This window comes from Myotis brandtii, unplaced genomic scaffold, assembly GCF_000412655.1.
Source record: "Myotis brandtii unplaced genomic scaffold, ASM41265v1 scaffold1012, whole genome shotgun sequence".
NCBI lineage: Eukaryota > Metazoa > Chordata > Mammalia > Chiroptera > Vespertilionidae > Myotis > Myotis brandtii.
Window position 1 is genome coordinate 421,401 of NW_005353371.1, and position 19,269 is coordinate 440,669.

The following is a 19,269-nucleotide window of genomic DNA, read 5'->3' on the forward strand; positions in this document are numbered from 1 at the left end:
TGGGTCTTGCCCTGTATTCTTACCCAGCCAGAACCAAGTACCAAGGTTGCTGAACCCAGGTTGGGTGTGACCCCACCTGTCAGACACCTGGTGCCATTCCTGCTGCCGGCAGTTACACTGTTTAATCCAGCAATAATGAGATTTATCAGAAAACTGGGTTCCATCAATGTAAGAATCATTCAAACCTGTAGAGAATTTTATGATTTCATTGCCAGGAGGCAAAATGTCAATTAATTGAGATAATGTCCAAAGTATGACAGTTTGATACCTTATTTTATACATTATAATCAAAAGAAGATCCAAGTGGGTTACATGAAATCCATTGGTGATAGATTAGGAACTGGGAGGAAGGAAAGCATGGAAACCCCTGGGATAGGATGAAAAGTAAAATTATATACATATACTAGTATATCAAAAGCGTAATATGTAAATCAACTGAACAGCCATATAGCAGAATGACCATCCGGGCAACCATTCGGACGACCATCTGGGATCGTGCTATGACACCCACTGGCGCCAGGCGAGCCAAGGTGGGTATGATGTGATTGGTCGGGCCCAGTCATTGCCCCATGATCGCCCCGCAGAGGGAGGCCCAGGCCTCTGACCAGCAGGCTGTGGCAGGTGGACGGGGCCTCCCTCTGCAAGGGAAGCCCTGGACCCGGGTGCCGTAGGGAAGCCAGTGCCAGCAGCCGGAGGAAGGAAGGCCTACTCTTGCAGGAATTTCATGCATCAGGCCTCTAGTCCTAATATATATAAAGAGCTAGGTGGAGTCATGACCAAACGGGCAACTGGTCACCATGAAGTGCATAGAGCACCTCTCGGTCCCCGTTTTCCCCCAGTCCCTGAGCCGCTCACCATGAGCGGGGGGCTTGCGGCGGGGCGGGACTGGGGACTGTTAAGCAGTGGTGGCGGGCTGCTTCACAGTGTGGCTGTGAACTTAGCGGAGCAGTCACCTAGGCAGCAGCGAGTTTTGCAGAGCAATTGTGGGGTCGGGGCAGCCTTGCGGAGCAGTGGCGGGGCAGGGGGAGTTTTGCGAAGCGTCCAGCAGCAAGCTTTGCGGGGCGACATAAAGCTTTGCGGAGCAGTCAAGCAGGGGGAGCCTTGCAGAGCAGTAGAGTGGTCCCGGGCATTGTGGAGTGTCCGGGGGTGGGAAGCTTCACGTAGCATCGCAGGGTGGCAGAGGCCATGCAATGGAGGCGCTGGGCCTCTAGTATATATATATTTTACATAGCTGGGTACAGGATAGTTATTAGTTAATGATTAACATGATAACAATAACAATGAGAGGAGTTATGGTCTCAGCCCTGCTTGCATTGGTTGTGCACTGAGGGGTCTGAAATAGGGGGAATTACCCTGACATTGCCAAGGTATGCTATCTTCGATGCAAAAGACAGTGGACAAGTGTAGGTAAAGGAAAAATTGAGTTTTGTTACAGAGATTCTAGTCTGGGACATGACTATCGTATATAATAAAATGGTAATATGCAAATTGACCATCACGCATCACAAGATGGCAGCGCCCACAGCAGGGGGGGGGCGGGTGCTCCACACGCCTGCCAACGGGGTCCCATCAGCCTCGCCAGGGGCCTCAGGTCCTCCTGTACCCCCTACTGATTGACAGCTCACCCAGGCTCCTCCAATGAGCTACCCATCCCTCTCTTCCTCCCTCCCCCGAAGCTGAAGCCTGACTGGGGTGTCCAACAGATTGGAAGTTATAACTCATGTCATTGAGAGTATCCTCCATTCCTCAGCCAGGGCCGGCTGCTCTGCGCACCTGCCGCCAGAGTCCCCTCACCCCCACCAGGGCCTTGGGTTCTCGTGCACCCCCCACTGACTGAGGCTCAGGCAAGCCACGAATGGCAGCAGCCACTACCCAGGGCCGGACCGGAGTGCAGGCAAGCTGCTGATGGCGGCTGCTCAGCCACCCAGGGCCAACCCGAGACTCAGGTAACCAGGGCCAGCTGAGGCTTGCGCTGCCGGCAGTGGCAGCAGCAGAGGTGTGATGGGGGCGTTGCCTTCCCCTAATCGCCGTGATGCCTCCCACCCCTGAGGGCTCCCAGATTGTGATAGGGGGCAGGCATGGCTGAGGGGCCCCACCCCTTCCAGTCTATCATAAACTGCTTCTAGTTAAAATGTTTTCATTTCAGACCATTCCTTGTGGTTATTTTAGCTCTTTGAATTTGCAAGGCCATCACACACAGGCCTTCCCTGAACTTGGCAGGTTAGCATGTGGACTCATTTCATCCACACATCTCAATAATAATCCCCCTGATTGGTGAGTCTGTGATCCTATCTAATAAAATACAAAGATGCAAATTGACCGTGCCTTCACTATGCCCATCAGCCAATCAGATTGATATGCAAATTAACCACCAACAAAGATGGCAGCTAATTTGCATACTGCAGGCAGGGTGGGACAGCGGGAGCTGCCATCCAGGCCCCCGTGTGCAGCCCTGGGCGGCGGGGCTCAGGCAGGTGCGGTGATTGTGGGTGCCCTGCCCCATGTGTGGCGCCGGCCTGCGGGGCTCAGGCGGTGTGATCAGCAAAGCGGGACTGGGGATTGGCAAATGGGTGCAAGGCAGATCTCCTGGTCCTTCCCCCCAGCCAGCAGGCTCCTATCAATCTTCAGTTTCTACTGAAAGGAATGTGGCGCCTCCACTGCGCAGCCTCCCAGGACTCGGACTCGCAGGCTCTGGAATGGAGACTTCAACAAGGACTCCAGCACCTGCTCAGGGGAAAAACTGCCACCTCCCTACTCCATAGCTGCTTCTGTGTCTGCAAGAAACTGTGCATGCTCCTCCCTGTGAGATGGGCGGGGCCAGATGGTTCCACGATAGCAATAGCAGCTGGACCAGTGCAGGGATGGAGGGAGGGCGGGGAAGGAGCAAGGGGGAAGCCCTGGTTCCCTGCTCCTCCTCCCACACTAAGCCCATTTCTTCCCAGAATTACTTCTCCTACCTCTGTAATTTACCCAGTAAATGTTCTCTTACACTTTGGGTCTTGCTCTGAATTCTTTTCTAGCCAAAACCCAAGTACCCAGGCTGCTGAACTCACATTTGGTCTGAGCCCAATCAGAAACCTGGTGCTATTCCTGCTGCCACCACGGTTACACCGTTTAATCCAGCAATAATGAAATTTAACTGAAAATTGGTTCCCATCAATGAAAGAATCATTCAAACCTATAGAGTATTTTTATGAGTTCATGTCAGGAAGCAAAGTGTCAATGAATTGAGATAATGTCCGGAGTATGGCAGTTTGGTGCTTTATTTTATACATTACAATCAAAAGAGAAGACTCAAGTGGGTTACATGAAATCCACTGGTGATAGATTAGGGAGCTGGGAGAAAGTAAAGCAGGGTACCCGGGGGATACGATGAAAAGTAAAATGATAGACATACATATATATTTTACATAGGTGGGTACAAAGTAGGTAATAGTTAATGATTAACATAATAACAATGAGAGGAGATATGGTCTCATTTCTTCTACATTGGTTGAGCACTGAAAGGTCTGAAATAGGGGGAGTTACCCAGACAATGCCAAGATATGTAATCATATATGGGAAAGACAATGGACAAGCATAGGGAAAGGAAAGATTGAGTTTGTTAGGGGGATTCTAGTCTGGAACATGACTATCTACCATAAACTGCCTCTAGTTAAAACGTTCTCATTTTAGACCATCCCTTGTGGTTATTTTAGCTCTTTGAATTTGCAAGGCCATCACACACAGGCCTTCCCTGAACTTGGCAGGTTAGCATGTGGCCTCTTTTCATCCCCACATCTCAATAATATTCCCCCTGATTGGTGAGTCTGTGATACTAGCATAACATTCATTCTAACCATGATGGAAGCACTCCCTGCCAGGCAGCCTCTCCATAGAGAATGCACAGATTCCTGGCTCTGACCATTGCCTCTCTCCAGTTCCTGAGGAAATGCTCACCTTTAGTATCATCTGAGACAAGCAGCCCCACCCAAACAGCTGCAATAACCCATCAAGCTTGGGACACAGAAGAACCTGGAGGCCATCTGACACAGGCAGCCTAGGGCAGAGCCACAGAACCACAGGTGACCTCAGTGGAGAGAGGAAAGGAGGGCACACGATTCACCCAGGACGCAGCTTACCAGGAGGACCACACAGGGAGGAGCAGCATCAGCCACCATACACAGCAGGAAGAAAGGTCTGTGGGTATTCACCATGAAGAACTGAGATGGAGAATATATTTTCATTTCATCATCTTTTTTTCACCTTCCTTTTCACAGCTATCTCAAAAACAATAGTCTCCAAGCAGTTTTTCTAGAAATTATTCTGATTTTCTAGCCTGGAATACCTCTGGATTTTTTGTTTCGTTTTCTCTTTCATTTCAACCTCAAATAAATGATCTCCTACTAAGAATGCATGTTCACTGGAAAAGATGCATATCTTTGGTCTCTTCTCTCACACGGTTGAACTTCAGGAACCTGCTGCTGCAGGAATTACATTGCATCCCTGCCCCTCCACACCCTGCTGGTACTTGCACCTGTGGGAATTGTATGGTTCCAGCTGTGGCCTCATCTGGGCAGAAAAAGCTCCACTTCTCACAACAAAGCTGGTCGCTTTCCTGAGGCCACTTCATGCTGCTCTCCAAGGTGCTTGAATTACTGGGTTGTGTGTGGTAAGAGGAGGTGGTTCCTGTGATCTCCATCATGGCAAACGCAAAGGCCAGAATAGACTTAGTGTTGCTGCATCCACCTGCACCATGGAAACCATGAGGTCTCAAGACTCACCCTACGAGATGATCTTTTCTTCAAAGAGCTCCACTGAAAAGGCACAAAGTGTTCCTTGTATGTATATAGATTTTCCCTGTAGCCTTGGCAGATGGCTCTAATGGAGTGAGTTACACAAGGTTCAAGCAGCTGCTCTGTGGGAGGGTCACTGAGAAAACCTGACTGCTCATCAACCCCATGAGCTGGGCAATCAGATTCCTTCCTCCCACCCCTGTCCTTGGGATATATGTTCTGCCCAACGGATGGAGAACTAAGAGTCATTTCAAGGACACAGCTTTGAGAGAACAATGTGTTGCTGATCCCATCTGAACTGTGTACATGACCCAGTGAAGGCTTCTAGGTAAACTTTGAAGATTCTGGTGGGCAGTGTGGAGATCTACTCCTCTTCTGTCCATCCAAGATCACTCTGGTAGATAAGTTCCTTTGCTTTTTTAAAACTGACACTTAAAACTCAGGAGTAGCCCAGCTGGCATGGCTCTGTGGCTGTCAACCCATGAATCAGAAGTAAAGTATGGGTAATACAACATTTTTTTATCGTAAGTTGTTTATTTGAAGATAAAGTGTCAAAAACTAAAGCTGAGATGGAGAAGTGTGCCTGAGGAAACACTTCTAGCTTATCCTTGAACAAAGGGGGCTAGTTTCCCTATAGAAAGCAATGTAGTTTGTTTCTTTTCAATCTTTTCAGTGTTCATGCAAAAGAAAACCATTTGAAGTATACTGTTCTCTCTCTGCGGGAAGCCATCCATTGTCAATACTATCATGAGAGTGCATCAAGGAACTGATGAAACTTGAGCTTTAGCAGGGCTAAACCTATGCACCGATTGTTCTGTGTTGAGATAGCAATGGCTCAAAGCAATTTCCTGACCTGATAGTCTCAAAGTAAATCTTTACTAACCTTTGAGATGGTCCGTCCACTATCTGTTTGCCATGCTTTACTAAGGGCAAGATGTGTATCTAAAACTGAATAAAAAGTGGACCGGCCAGAGTTTCGGGATGTGCTCTTCATGAGAGAGACACCCCTGGCCCCCAATGCCTTCTAAATTCATATTACTTGTATAGCATTTTCATTTGTCCATAGCCCCTTCTTCAGATCCTGACCCCTAGCCATAAAAGATTGCAGCATCTCTCCACTTTGATATGCACAGGAGATATTTTGAAATATGCTTTTCCGCTCTCATTCATTTAAAAATAAATTCTGCTCTAATTTTCATGTCCATGGTGCTGTGCCACCAGCACATGTGATGGAGAAGAGATCCCTGGAGAGCTGCTGCGACTGACCCTAACCCAGCCATCCCTGGTCTGAAATGGGACCCAATGAACAGCAAGATTAGTCACCTCCCGGCAATCATACCACAGGATGTCCTGGCTAATAGTTGACCTCATCTGTACATTTTTACAACTTTTAGACCATTGCCAATGGTCCAGCTCTCTGGCACTAAGAGCAAGAACTCGTAATCGAAGATCACCCTTTGGGATATAGCGCTCTGGAATAACCCTGCTCATAATTACTCAAAAAGAAGAGAATGTCACATGTCTCTGAACATGGGACAAATGAAACCACAGGGCTTCATTTCAATCACAGCCACATAAATTGGTGCAAGTTTCTGAAACATACTGACACTTCAGGTGCACTCAGAAGCAGAGAGAAAAACAGGGGTGAGGGAACCTGAGGTTGTAGTATCAAGACAGTGAGGTGTCCCTGTGCTTCATGGGAGGATGTAATAGGGTTGTTAATACTTCTGTGCACAGACATGGAAATGACCCCTGCTACCCTGTAGGCTGAGAAGACTGCAATACTATTCTGTAAAATTATGCTATATGCTACCCTGTAAAATAAATTATATGTTAATGATATAATATATTCTAATTATCCAAAACATATGCTAAGATACACTACTGTACAATATACTACCAATACTATATGAATATACTACATACACTACATATACTACATTGTACATTATATATACACTAGAGGCCTGGTGCACGAAATTCATGCACAGAGGGGTTCCCTCAGCCCAGCCTGCACCCTCTCCAATTGGGGACCCCTTGGGGGATGTCCAACTGCCGGTTTAGGCCCCATCATACAGTGATCAGGCCTATACTGGCGGTCAGACATCTTTCTCTCAATCTGGGACTGCTGGCTCCTAACTGCTCACCTGCCTGTCTGCCTGATTGCCCCTACCTCCTCTGCCTGCCTGCCTGCCTGGTCTCGTCCCCAACTGCCCTCCCCTACTGACCTGACCACCCCTAACTGCCTCTGCCTCAGCCATGGCTTTATCTGGAAGGAAGTCAGACGTCTGGAAGATGGTGGGTTGACCAGGTCTAATTAACATTTTACCCTTTTATTAGTATAGATAGATTATATAGGATAGGATTGCTTAAAGGGGTTGGGGAGCCTTTTTAAGCAAGAGGAGATACTCTTGGCAGACAGAAATACATAATCCCTATATCTGGCCTGAGAGCCATCCATATGCACTATACTGCCAAACCAGTTATTTAAAAAATTGAACTGCTTTCTTACACCTTATAGCAAACAGCTGTTGCCCTTAAAACCTCTTTTCAGCCCCCACATTAGGTTCTGTCTTCGCAGTTCACCCAGTTAGGTTCTAATTGGTCAGTTTCTATGCCAGTGAGCATCAAAAGCTCCACCTCCTAGGCAGCCATTGGCTCCTCGCAGTTCACCCAGATTTGGTTCTGATAGGTCGGTTTCTATGCCAGTAAGTGTCAAAAGCTCCACCTCGTAGGAAGCCATTGGCTCTTCTGGGAAATCCAGAATGGCCCAGCTGACAGCTATCTCTCTCTCTGGGCCTATCTCCGGGCCTGATCTGTAGCCTCTGCAGCAGCTGTGGATCAGGCCCCACCTCTCTCTCTCTCCGGGCCTCACCAGCAGCTGCTGCGCCTGAGGATCAGGCCCTGCCTCTCTCTCCAGGCCTCTCTCTGGGCCTTCTCTGCAGCTGCAGTGCCTGCCTTGCCCCACCTACCCCCCTGCTGCCCCTCCAGCCGCCAGCCTTGCTATGATAGGAACCTGTGGGTCACGGGGAGGGACTGAGAAGTGCTCCATTCACTTCCTAGTGGTCATTCGTCTGGTCATTTAGGTCATGACAGCCCTAGATTAGTAGTATAGATACACAGATACACATAGATACACACTATATGTAATAATTTTGCATTATATAATACATTACATAGAGAACACTTAAAATTTTTTAATTGATTTCAGAGAGGAAGGGAGAGAGAGAGGGAGTTAGAAACATCGATGATGAGAGAGAATCATTGATCAGCTGCCTCCTGTATGTCCCCCCCTGGGAACCAAGCCCACATCCCAGGCATGTGCCCTTCACCAGAATCCAACCTGGGATGCTTTAGTCAGCAGGCAGATGCTCTATCTACTAAGCAAAACCAGCTAGGGTCACAGACAACCTTTTATATAGATGCAAAAGCCTTAACGAAATATGAACAAACTGAACTGAGCAATATATAACATGACCTATACACCGTGACCAAGTGAGATTTAACCCAGGAAAGAAGGGTTGGATTTGCATTTGGAAATGAATTAATGTAACATACCGTTAATAGAATAAACCTCAAAAACGACAAGATCATCTCAATAGATACAAAGCACGGGCCCTTCCTCACTTCGCTTCCCCACTGGAAGCTCAGGGAGGATAACAAAGGGTCGCCTGTCCTCACTCAGCTGCCAACTCCTCACCTGCAGGTTCTTGGACAAGGTGTCCCCCACCTCCCTGAGGTCTCCCCTGTGCACAGGCCTCCCTAAGGTAGTAGAGTGCACTGCGCTGAGGCAAGTGGAATGGCTGTTTATTTATCTTCCATGACTTCGCTTTCATGCTCCTCCTCTAGCCTAAATAAGCTTTCTGGAGTGCCCCACAAATACACTCTTTTATCTTTTCAGAATCCGACTCATCTTTCAAGAACCCAGCCAAACAAAACTTATTCTCTGTAAAATTTGTCTAGACAAGTGTCTTCTTTCTACTTGAAAACTCCTATGAAACATACTACCCTTAATATTTAGTTGCAATATTTCTCATGCTGCCTTGTATAATTTTGCAAGACTACATTGAAGGGGTTGGGCCTACAATAGTGTCTGTTCCCTGTCTCTCACTTGATGTTCAATAAATACATGTCTATATCAAAGACACTGTCCAATGGATCGCACAGGAAATATAATAAATCCATACAAATAACACCCATCATTCTCTAATTCACATCTCCAAGTGAAAGGGGAAAGGAAGAAGCCTCCTTATACCAATATTTCTTCATTTTCACCATTAATAACTACATTCCTACCTGTAGAACATCTCTCTTGTTTTTGGCCACACCATATCTCTTCTCTCTTCTTTTGTGACAATAACTCTATTTTTGATGGAAACAACCATCTACCTCTGCATCGTCTCAATGGGAACACCTTTCAATACTCTTCTCCCTCCTGTGGCCTAGGGATGGTCATGGAACTAAAGGGATCTGGGCAATTCAACTCTGTGGGCAGTAAAGCCAAGGGAGACCCTGGTTAATGCAGATCCACTCCAGGGCAGACCCTGACAGGACTTGAGCTGCCCCTGCTGGGTCCTTTCAGAGGCCTGTGTTCATCTGCCCCATTTCAGAGAAATGCCTTCCTTCCTTACATTAGCCAGAGTTGGTTTCTCTGCTTACAAACAATTAACCTCCACTAAAAACCTTCACATTTTTGAAGTCACTGAAGTGTCTGGGCCTATGACATGGCAGATCATTTTTAGCTTTTTACTGAATGGTAGGATTCATATCCACAAAATACCAAAGCAGGCATCTTGCTCAGATTGACAGTGATTTACCTATGTAATTGTTGGTGAGACAGATTTCTGGAATTGTACTCATTGTAAAGCTAAAAGCTACAGATGCCAGAACTCTGGGGTAGCTAAGCATCAACGCAAAAAAATTTATTAAAGAGAGAGAGAGAGAGAACCATTTGCTGCATGAATTTTTCTAAGTCTCGCATTTTATTTATTCATTTTATTTCCATACATTGTCAGTTCATGAATCACTTAAAAACTTAGAATCAAATTATCCTTAAAGTTTATTTCATTCTCTACAAAATATATATATTTTTAAAACTATTATTTTTATTCATTTCAGAGAGTAAGGCAGAGGGAGAGATAGAAACATCAATGATGAGAGATTATCAATACGGCTGTGTCCTGTTCACCCCCTACCAGGCATTTACCTAGCAATCTGGGCATGTGCCCTTGACTGGAATTGAACCAGGGATGCTTCATTACTGAGTCCAATGCACTATCCACTGAGCCAACCTGGCCAGGGCCAAATTGTCTTTAAATGAGTCTCAAATCTACTTCCAGGTAAAAAAAGAGAACTTTTTAGTCTTAATTAGGAATTGTTTGGTTATTATTTACTTGATTAATTAAACGATGGTAACTATTTACCATCTAAGCTCTTGTAGGGCTGGAACTGTGTTTCATGTCTTGCCTGATGGACTTCATTCAGTGATAAGATCACAGTAATATTTCTATTAATTTATTAATCCAAATTAGTGCTTTAATGTCTCTCAACTGTGTATTTTTAAAAGGTCACTCATTTTATTTTGTACCAGTAGAGTTACTCAGTTAATCCTAGGTACAACTATGCTTTCCCTAAAAATGTTACAATATACTTAAGAAAAGATTTTTTGCAATGATGCTATCACTCTGTACACTGTAAAATAGGGCACTGTATTTTAGTAATCTGCTTTGGATCCATCTAAGAAAGGAGACTCAAAAATCCTTGCATTCCTACCATGCCTGCCTAAAATCAAAACATCCACTATTTTTCTGCAAAGTCAGTTTCCAGGTGATGATAGCCACAGGTCTGGCGGATGGTCTGCCTGTTGCAGCTGCTCCAGGTCCCACAGCCCTTCAGAGCCAAGGCAGGGGACCCGCAAGGAGGGGAGATTCGCCATGCATTCGCCAGTGGGACAGAGTGGAGCCCAGGAGCCGGGCGAGTCCAGGCCATGCATGGAGCCTAGACTGTGAGGCCATGCGCAGCGCACAGTTCCTGGGGCAGATGCAGCATGCACGAGGGCTGTGCCCAGCAGCCAACCCTGGCAGGGAACTAGGAAAATAAGGCTGAAGCTAATGTGTCAGAGCCTCTCTGGAGTCTCTTCCTGCAACCCCACACTCCGGGCCTAGCCCGTTCTTGAGGCTTATTTCCATCATGTCTTCTTTTATGTCTTCCAAGATGTGACACAACGGAAGGTTTTCCCATATTGCTTACATTCATAAGGTTTTTCCTCAGTATGTGTTCTTCCTTCCATGCTAAGAGACTTGGAGAAACTGAAAGCTTTACCACATTCCTTCCATTCATAGAGCTTTTCTCCACTGTGTGTTGTTAAATGTCTGGGCATGTGCAGGAGGGCAACCAATTGATTTGTTTCTCTCCTATCAATATGGTTCTCTGTCTTTCTCTTTGACTTCCACTCTCTCAATGGAAAACTATTCTCAGGTGAGGATTTAAAAAAAAGAACTAGGATGGTCAAAGGCTTTTCTACAATCTTTACATGATAGGGCTTATTTTCAGTGTGAGTTCTTTCATTTATTATGATTTCTCTCCACTATTAGTGCTTTTGTGATTTTGAAGGGAACTGGGATGAATAAAAGGTTTCCTCCATGGCTTACATTCATAGGGTTTTTCCTCATTATGAGTTCTTTCATGATATCAGAGGGAAAGTGGATAATAGAAAGTTTTACCGGATTGCTTACATTCACAGGGTTTTCCCTCACTGAGTTCTTTCATGATGTCAGAGGGAACTTGGATAAGAGAAAGTTTTACCACAATGGTTACATTCACAGGGTTTTTCCCAAGTATGAATTTTTTCATGATTTCTAAGCAAAGAGGGATAAAGGAAAGTTTTACCACATTCCTTACATTCTGAGGCATCTTTCCATGATGAGTTATTTTATGTTCTCTAAGGCATTTGGCAGAAAAAAAGGCTTCCTCACATTGCTTTCAGTCATAGTTTCTCTCCAGTATGTATTTTTTCATGACCTCTAAGAGATGCAGAAAGACTAAAAGCCTTACCACATTGCTAACATACGTGGGGCTTTTATCCAGTGTGTGTTCTTTCATGATATCGCAGGTAAGCTGAAGAAGATACACCTTTACCACAATGCTTACATTTATAGGGTTTTACACCAGTATGAGTTAATTCATGTCTTCTAAGGAAAGAGGGATAAATAAAGGTTTTACCACATTCTTTACATTCATGAGGCTTCTTTCCATCATGGCTTCTTTTATGATTTCCAAGGGAGCTGGGAGAAACGTAGGCTTTCCCACATTCCTTACATTGATAGGGTTTTTCCCCAGTATGGATTCTTTCATGATATTGAAGGGAAGTTGAAGAAGACAAAACTTTACCACATAGCTTACATTCATAGGATGGTCTAACACTATGAGCTCTAACATGACTTTGGAGAGAACATTGATAATAGTAACCTTTACCACACTGCTTACATTCATAGCGTTTTACACCAGTATGAGATCTTTCATGAGTTTGGAGGGCAGATAGAAAACAGAAAGCTTTGCCACAATGCTTACATTTATAGGGTTTTTCCCCAGTATGAATTCTTTGATGATATTGGAGGTAAGTGGGATAAGAGAAAGCTTTGCCACAATGCTTACATTTATAGGGTCTTTCCCCAGTATGAGTTCTTTCATGACATTGGAGGGAAGATGGATAAGAGAAAGCTTTGCTACAATGCTTACATTTATAGGGTTCTTCCTTATGATGAGTCCTTTCATGACTACGCAGGGAAGATGGATAACAGAAAGCTTTACCACAAGGCTTACATTCATAACGTTTTACACCAGTATGAATACCTTCATGAAGTTGGAGGTAATATTGATAATGGAATGTTTTACCGCATTCCTTACATTCATGAGTCTTCTTTCCATGATGTCTTCTTTTATGATTTCCAAGAGAGCTGGGAAAAATGAAGGCTTTCCCACATACTTTACATTGATAGGGTTTTTCCCCAGTATGCATTCTTTCGTGATATTGAAGGGAAGTTGAATAAGAGAAAACTTTACCACAAACCTTACATTCATAGGGTTTCTTCCCAGAATGAGTATTTTCATGATTTCTAAGGGAATAGTAATGATGGAATGTTTTACCACATTTCTTACATTCATGAGGCTTCTTTTCATCATGACTTATTTTATGATTTGCAAGAGAGTTCCTGGAACTGAAGGCTTTCCCACATTGCTTACATTCATAGGGTTTTTCCTCGGTATGAGTTCTTTTATGATACTGGAGGGAAGTTGAATAAGAGAAAACTTTACCACATAGCTTACATTCATAGGGTGTTTTCCCAGTATGAGTTCTTTCATGATATCGAAGAGAATATTGATAATAGAAACCTTTGCCACAATGCTTACATTTAAAGCGTTTTACCCGAGTATGAGTTCTTTCATGATTTCTAAGGAAAAAGGTATGATGGAATGTTTTACCACATTTCTTACATTCATGAGGCTTCCTTCCGTCATGACATCGTTTATGTTTTCCAAGAGAGCTGCTATAATGGAAGGCTTTCCCACATTGTTTACATTCATAGGGTTTCTCCCCAGTATGCATCCTTTCATGATTTCTAAGAAAAGTGGAATGTCTGAAAGCTTTCCCACATTGCTTACATTCATAGGGCTTTTCTCCACATTGAATCCATTGATGCTCTCGATAAGACTTTGTATAACTGAAGGCTTTCTCACATTGCTTACAACCACAGGGTTTTCCCCTGGTATGAGTTCCTTTATGACTTTGGAGGGAAGTTGGATAAGAGAAAATTTTACCATAAAGCTGACATTCATATGGTTTTTCCTCAGTATGCATTCCTTGGTGAGTTATAAGGGCATAGAGATGATGGAATGTTTTACCACATTCCTTACATTCATAAGGCTTCTTTCTGGGATGACTTCTTTTATGTTTTCCAAGAGAGCTGAGCCAACTGAAGACGTTCCCACATTCATAATGTTTCTCATCAGAGTGTGTTTTTTCCTGACTTCTAAGAGAAGTGGAACTGAAAACTTTTCCAGATTTCTTACATTGATAGGGCTTTTCTGCAGTGTGTCTTTCATTTTCTCCAGAGTACTTGGGAGAACTGAAAGCTTTGCCACATTGCTTACTTTGACATGGTTTCTCTCCACTATGAGTATTTTTGTGAAGTTTAAAGTAAGTGAGATAACTAAAGCCTTTTCCATATTGCTCACACTCATTCGGTATCCCAGGAATATGTGTTCTTTCATGATTTCTAAGGGAAGTTGAATAGTGAAAAGTTTTCTTGCAGTGGCTGCCTTCATGACTCTGAATATGTTGGTGAGGCTTGAAAGCTTTCTCAGCTTCCTTATATTTATAATGTTTTTCTTCATATTCCTGACACAGGTACAGTTTGGGTCCAATGTGAGAGCTCAGGTGGTTATTCAAGGATAAATAACGTATGAAGATTTGCCTACACAACCTGGATTTAGGTTGTTTTATTTTAGGAATTTCCTTCTTTTCATTATTATTTGGGATCTGGCTGAAGTTTTCTCTGCATTGACTACCATCCTTCCTTGTACAGAGTCTCTCTACCATATGACTGCTGTAAAAATCAGAAACATATTATTAATACACTGTAAATGATTTAATATTTATTAATAGCATGGCAATGACATTTTTACCATTTTCAAAGGGTAGGGTTTTTGAACATTCCATTTTTGAAAGTGGATATCTTAAAACTTCTGTTATAGGCTGGATAACTAATATTATGAAAACACTTATATTCATTAATGGTACTTCTTTATATTGTTTCCAAGTGTAATTTTTTTTTAAAAGGGAGAATGATGATTTTTATTTTTATTTTTAAAAAATATATTTTATTGATTTTTTTTTATAGAGAGGAAGCGAGAGGGATAGAGAGTGAGAAACATTGATGAGAGAGAAGCATCAATCAGCTGCCTCCTGCATGCCATCCACTGGGTATGTGCCCGCAACCAAGGTACATGCCCTTGGCCGGAATCGAACCTGGGACCCTTGAGTCCGCAGGCTGAGGTTCTATCCACTGAGCCAAAGCGGTTAGGGCATGTAATTATTTTTTATACACTAAACATGTAGGTCATATTTCTGAAAAAAACATTTTGATGAGATTATTCTGAAAATCAATACATTTAAAACTGGGCTAATACCATTGTATTATCTGTTTTTAAGATTGTTTTGTGGACCGGGCCCATATGGCTCAGTGGTTCAGGATGGACCCATGCACCAGGGGCTTGCCTGTTCAATTCCCTGAAAGGGAGCATGGCCAGACTTCAGATTATTAAACCCAGTACAGGGCATGCAGGAGGCAGTCTATTGACTTTTCTATTTCTCATTCTCACCTCCATACTCTAAAATCAATAAAAACATATTTTTGCATCACCAGCGAGGCTCAGTGGTCTAAACCAATTTCTGGTCAGAGCACATTCCCAGGTTCTGGACATGATTCCAAATGTGGGGCATGCAGGAGGCAGCCATCAATAATTCTCTCTCATCATTGATATTTCTTTCTCTTTCTCCCTCTTCCTAACTCTCTGAAATAAATGTTAAAAATATTGAATGTATAAATAAATAAAATATATAAAAACCTATGTTAAAAAAACACTAAGATGCTGTTAACGCTTTGTCATAAATAATTTTATGAATTATTTATAGGTCAATGCGACTCACCTAAGATGCATCCAATGATTTTCATACTGATCTTCACTGTCATGGTCGTCACATTGTTCTTCTAAAATACATGCTAGAAAAAGCATTATAAACTATTAAAGAATATAAAAAATGGTTAGATTTTAGGTATACAATGAGCTGTGATCATTCCTGGTTTAATTACCAATGTATTCCCTTTCCATATTTAACTTCTTGAAACAGGATTAATGAGCAAGCAACACTCGTTTTCTAACTGCCTAAATACCAAGTTGTTAAAGGCCATAGTTGCCCTGTGGTTGACCATCAACATATGAACTGGTATGAACCAGAAGGTCACAGGTCAATTTAAAGTAGGACCGGTTTGCAGGCTAGATCCCCAGTGTGATGCTCGCAGCAGGTACCCAGTCAGTGATTCTCTCTAATCATTGACTTTGCTGTCGTTCTCTCTCTCTCCTTCCTCTCTAAAATCAGTAAAAATATACTAAAAAAAAAAGAATTTGTGATACCTACCTACTGATGCCAGGTTCCAGAAGGTTTCCAGCATCACATCTGTGTAGAGTTTCTTCTGGGTGGGATCCAGGAAAGCCCACTCCTCCATGGTGAACTCCACATTAACATCCTCAAAGGCCACTGAGTCCTAAAACATTCCACATATACATATAAGAGAATGGGTGAGACAGACAACACTGGGGACCTACAAATAATTCATAGAAAGTTCACATAGAACACGTGGTCACCAACATTTAGTGTATCACTTGATTGTAAGACTATTATTAATTTTCCAAATTCATTTCCTCAAGAACATGTGGAATTTATTGATATGATTTTACTTTGATCACTTCAACTCTTCATTGATCTCTAATGTCAGAGTAAAAAACACCTTGAACAACTTCTATATTAATAAGTTACAATACTTCTGTTTTAAGCCCATTGATTCCTTGTGAGAAAACTCATCTCCATTATAACCACCATTTGATGCAGCAGTCCATAAAACATATTGTCATAGCGGCATAAAGTTTTAGTGACTTTGAATACAATAAAGGCCTGGTAGCTTTCTCTTCTATTCTCATCACCAAACAGGAGAGGCCAGGTGGTGTGTGGAAATTCAAATTAGAACAAAATGTACTTGGCCATATTTCCTGAAGTACTCCAAATTATCAGAAATAGTCAGATACACCTGAATGAATGAAAATATTCTTGTAGAGGAGTATGAATAATCATTTATTTTTATATTATTTGTTAGTAACTCAGTTTGACCTTCTTTTGCCTCTCTCATTTAATAGAGATAGGATGTTCAGTTAGAGGTCAGGCATGAGCAAGATAGGCCAACTTAGCCCTCCACAAAAGTCCTCTACTCATGAGCCTGAGGGTTACTTCATACTGATTTTTAGGACACATAGACACGTATATTAAAATCCTAAGATCATACTCAAAAGAAGTCTTTCTGGTAGAATTGTGACACTATAACCAGGGCCTGGCCCTTGAGGAACAATTTAAGACTTGGCATGTACAAGGGCCTTCATTGATATCTGCAATATTTTCATGTTGAAATTAGTTTCACCCGAAACTAATACAAAATAAAATTAAGTGTAAACTGTAATTGGAATGTAAAATATAAATAGAAGCATATATGGTGTTTATGGAGAGGAAAAATTAATATAATTAAAATGTCCATACTACCCAAAGCAATCTATAGCTTCAATGCAATTCCTATCAATATACCCAAGATAGATCTCACATAACTCGAACAAATATTCAAAAATTTTATATAGACCACAAAACACCCTGAATAGCAACAGCAATCATGAGAAGAAAGAAGAAATGTGGATGAATCACACTACCTAATATCCAACCGTACTACAAGGCTATAGTAATCAAAACAGCATGGTCCTGGCCTAAAAACAGCATATAAATCAGTGGAACAGAACAGAGAGCCTAGATATAAACCCATGCCTTTATGGTCACAGAATAGTAGAAAAAGGAAGCAAGAATACACAATAAAGTAAAGGTAGTATCCTGTATAATAAAAGACTAATATGGAAATTATCACTAGGAGTTTGACCAACCGGGATTTCCACGGCTCGCTATGATGTGCACTGACCACCAGGGGGTGGCATAAAACATGGCAGGCTTCCGCGATGTGGTGCTAGTAGCGGGCGGCAGTGGAGGCGGTGCTGGCCCCGATGGGCCCTGATCAGACTGGGATTGCTACGGGATTGTGCAGTAGAGCGGTCGGTGCCAGGCCAAGGTGGATGCGAGTGGGGTCCCCGAAAACCCCTCCTGTCGCCCCACAGATGGGGACAGGCCAATACGGTGGGGGGTGGTGCCAGTGAGGGGGCAGCACCAGGCCAATTCGGGTGGGAGCAGGGCTGATGGCCCTACTGTTTGCACCACAAATGGCAACAAAATACAAGAGTGCTTAAACAGTTGTGAAAAGCAAATGGTGCCTTGGTTACAAGGAAACACTTAAAGGGCCTTTGGAGACTATTATAACTTATAACCCTTGCTTCCCTGATGCTAGAACATTAGACCTTGATCTATAGGAACAAGAAGGTAGGAATTGAAAGAGAAATCAGGCCCAGAGAAAACAAGTGCCTTTGTCATCGTTAATTATGTGGGCTCTTGTTGAAGCTGCACTATGCCTACTTCATATTGAGAATCAAAAGCCTACAGAAGACTAGCAGGATTTATCACCGCCCCCTCCTCCTACAGTAGAGCCTGTAAAGCCGGTAATACCAAAGGCCCCTGATCCTCCGCCTCCAGTGTGGGAAGGCTCATCAACCAAATCCTCAGTTATGGGATCATGTGTCAGGCAAGCTATGTTAGGAGAGGTTTTGACTTGCCCATTTATGCAAGACGCAAGGTAATTGGATACATGAACCCCTCTCCTTTAATACCTTTAAAGAAATAAGGAAAAGTATGAGAGAAAATGGGCCATTTACAAAAGGACTCCTCATGCCTTGTCTGAAAATTACCATAAGATGCCTTGGGACTGGCAGATTTGGGGCAAAAAAACACTGGACTCCAGTCAATATTTAATTTTGAGAGCAGAATATGATGAGATGTGTGAATAACAGGCTGTTTGTGGGTGTTTACTGGCAACCCCACCTGGGAGTCCTCTGGGCCGCATTCTGGCTGTAAGCCCCGGGCACTGTAACACATCGGAAAGTTCCATGAAAAGGACTCTGGTTCATTAAGTCTTGTCTGTGGGTTATGTGCGCCTTTAAAAATTGTCCTTAGAGTGTCTCTGTTGATTGTTGTTTCTTGTCTTTGTTGTTTGGTTTGATTTGTTTAAGGATAGGGCGTATTTCACTTTGCTAGAGGCCCCAGCTACCTGTGTTAGGCTGAACATGTGGCAGGGATTGCAGGAACTTCCCAGCAGCTGCCAAGAATTCTTACCTTGGGGACCGCTTTCCTGCTCTCCCTCTCAAGTCATCAGCCATTAACTAGTGAAAGTCATTATCTAGTGGAAGTTCTTGTCTGTCTGTAATGTAACTTGGTTACTGATGTTCTTTGCTTGCTTTTTTTATCTTTGGGGGACTTTACTTTGCTGTTTTTTTTAACACAACCCAGGCCTGTGCCCTTGAAAGGAATAATTCTGTTAAAACTTTTCTTATATATTGCACATGTCTAATCTATAAACACTTCTTTCCTTCAATTTATCGAACCACCATGGCACAGAGAGTCCCAAACAAGATGAACCTGAAAATACCCACACCAAGACACAACATAATTATGATGGCAAATGTTCAAGACAAAGAAAGAATCTTAAAGGCTGCAATAGAGAGACAGGAAGTTACGTAGAAG

At 43.1% G+C, this 19,269-nt stretch overlaps 1 protein-coding gene across 1 annotated transcript; it reads right to left on the reverse strand.

Moving 5' to 3' along the window:
- Positions 1–11,599: 11,599 nt before the first annotated feature.
- LOC102256419 (zinc finger protein 709-like) lies at positions 11,600–18,301 on the reverse strand. Its single transcript, XM_014535071.1, has 4 exons — positions 18,199–18,301; positions 15,977–16,099; positions 15,484–15,575; positions 11,600–14,380 (listed from the first exon to the last, which is right to left on the reverse strand). Exons 1-4 carry the CDS (start codon positions 18,238–18,240, stop codon positions 11,854–11,856), a joined length of 2,784 nt encoding a protein of 927 aa, XP_014390557.1. The 5' UTR covers positions 18,241–18,301; the 3' UTR covers positions 11,600–11,853.
- Positions 18,302–19,269: the final 968 nt, after the last annotated feature.

Excerpts from the sequence above, each read along its gene's own strand:
- LOC102256419 (XM_014535071.1), bottom strand. The coding sequence starts at position 18,240 with ATGAGCCTTCCCACACTGGAGGCGGAGGATCAGGGGCCTTTG. Across the intron at positions 16,100-18,198 it reads CGGAGGATCAGGGGCCTTTG|GACTCAGTGGCCTTTGAGGA; the intron begins GTATTACCGGCT and ends GGAATGTTTTAG. Across the intron at positions 15,576-15,976 it reads CCTTCTGGAACCTGGCATCA|TTTATAATGCTTTTTCTAGC; the intron begins GTAGGTAGGTAT and ends ATTCTTTAATAG.